Below are 697 nucleotides of genomic sequence, written 5' to 3' on the forward strand. Positions count from 1 at the left end.
TTTCTGTGTCATAGGAATTGCTTTTGAGTTTCTGGTTCCTGTCCATGAACTCAGGTTCACATATCCCTCAGAATGATCTCTGGATGAGTTCACAGTTCATAATTTACCAACTTTAGACTGCAGAATCAATTTCTCCTGATCACTAGATTATTTCCAAACAGCTAAAGAGGGGTTATTGATTATTTCTCCTCACTACCATTTTTCCTTTCACCTTTTGCTACAACCTCCAAAGGTGGCCACAGACAGAACTCTGACACCACACAAGAGGAGCACTTTGCCATGTCAGACTATATGTGGTTTGAAGGAATACCTCTTCCTCTCGTGGTGTGTGAAAGTGAAGTGATGCGAGAGATTCATGATAAGTTTGAGGTGAGGAATGAAGATATAGTCATATTGACTTATCCCAAATCAGGTAAGAATTGTCTATGGAAATAGACTGAGGCTTTTATCCTCACTTATTCAGAACATAAATGGGTTGCTTTACACACAGGACAGTGCACACTGCTCTGGGACATCATTTCAACTCAGAGAAATGGATTCCCCATGACCTACGTTCTCAATGGTGATCAGTGAGTATATTAGAGGAACCAGTGAGACCTTGGAAGGCTGAGTCAGCACAGCTCTATTTCTATGAGAAGAGAGAACAGAAGGAGCCGAGAAATGAGAACATCACAGAGAAATAACATCTAAGAGGAAC

The 697-nt window shown here is 41.0% G+C and overlaps 1 protein-coding gene across 1 annotated transcript in view; it reads left to right on the forward strand.

Annotated features, from left to right (window-relative positions):
- Positions 1–279: 279 nt before the first annotated feature.
- LOC103732424 (bile salt sulfotransferase 1-like) overlaps positions 280–697 on the forward strand; it is a 10,821-nt gene continuing 10,403 nt past the window's right edge. The window contains exon 1 of the mRNA XM_029562475.1: positions 280–412. Within this exon, the coding sequence (XP_029418335.1) occupies positions 280–412 (133 nt within the window). The remainder of the gene's footprint in view (positions 413–697) is intronic.

This window comes from Nannospalax galili, unplaced genomic scaffold (assembly GCF_000622305.1).
Source record: "Nannospalax galili isolate Female #2095 unplaced genomic scaffold, S.galili_v1.0 scaffold835, whole genome shotgun sequence".
Lineage (NCBI taxonomy): Eukaryota > Metazoa > Chordata > Mammalia > Rodentia > Spalacidae > Nannospalax > Nannospalax galili.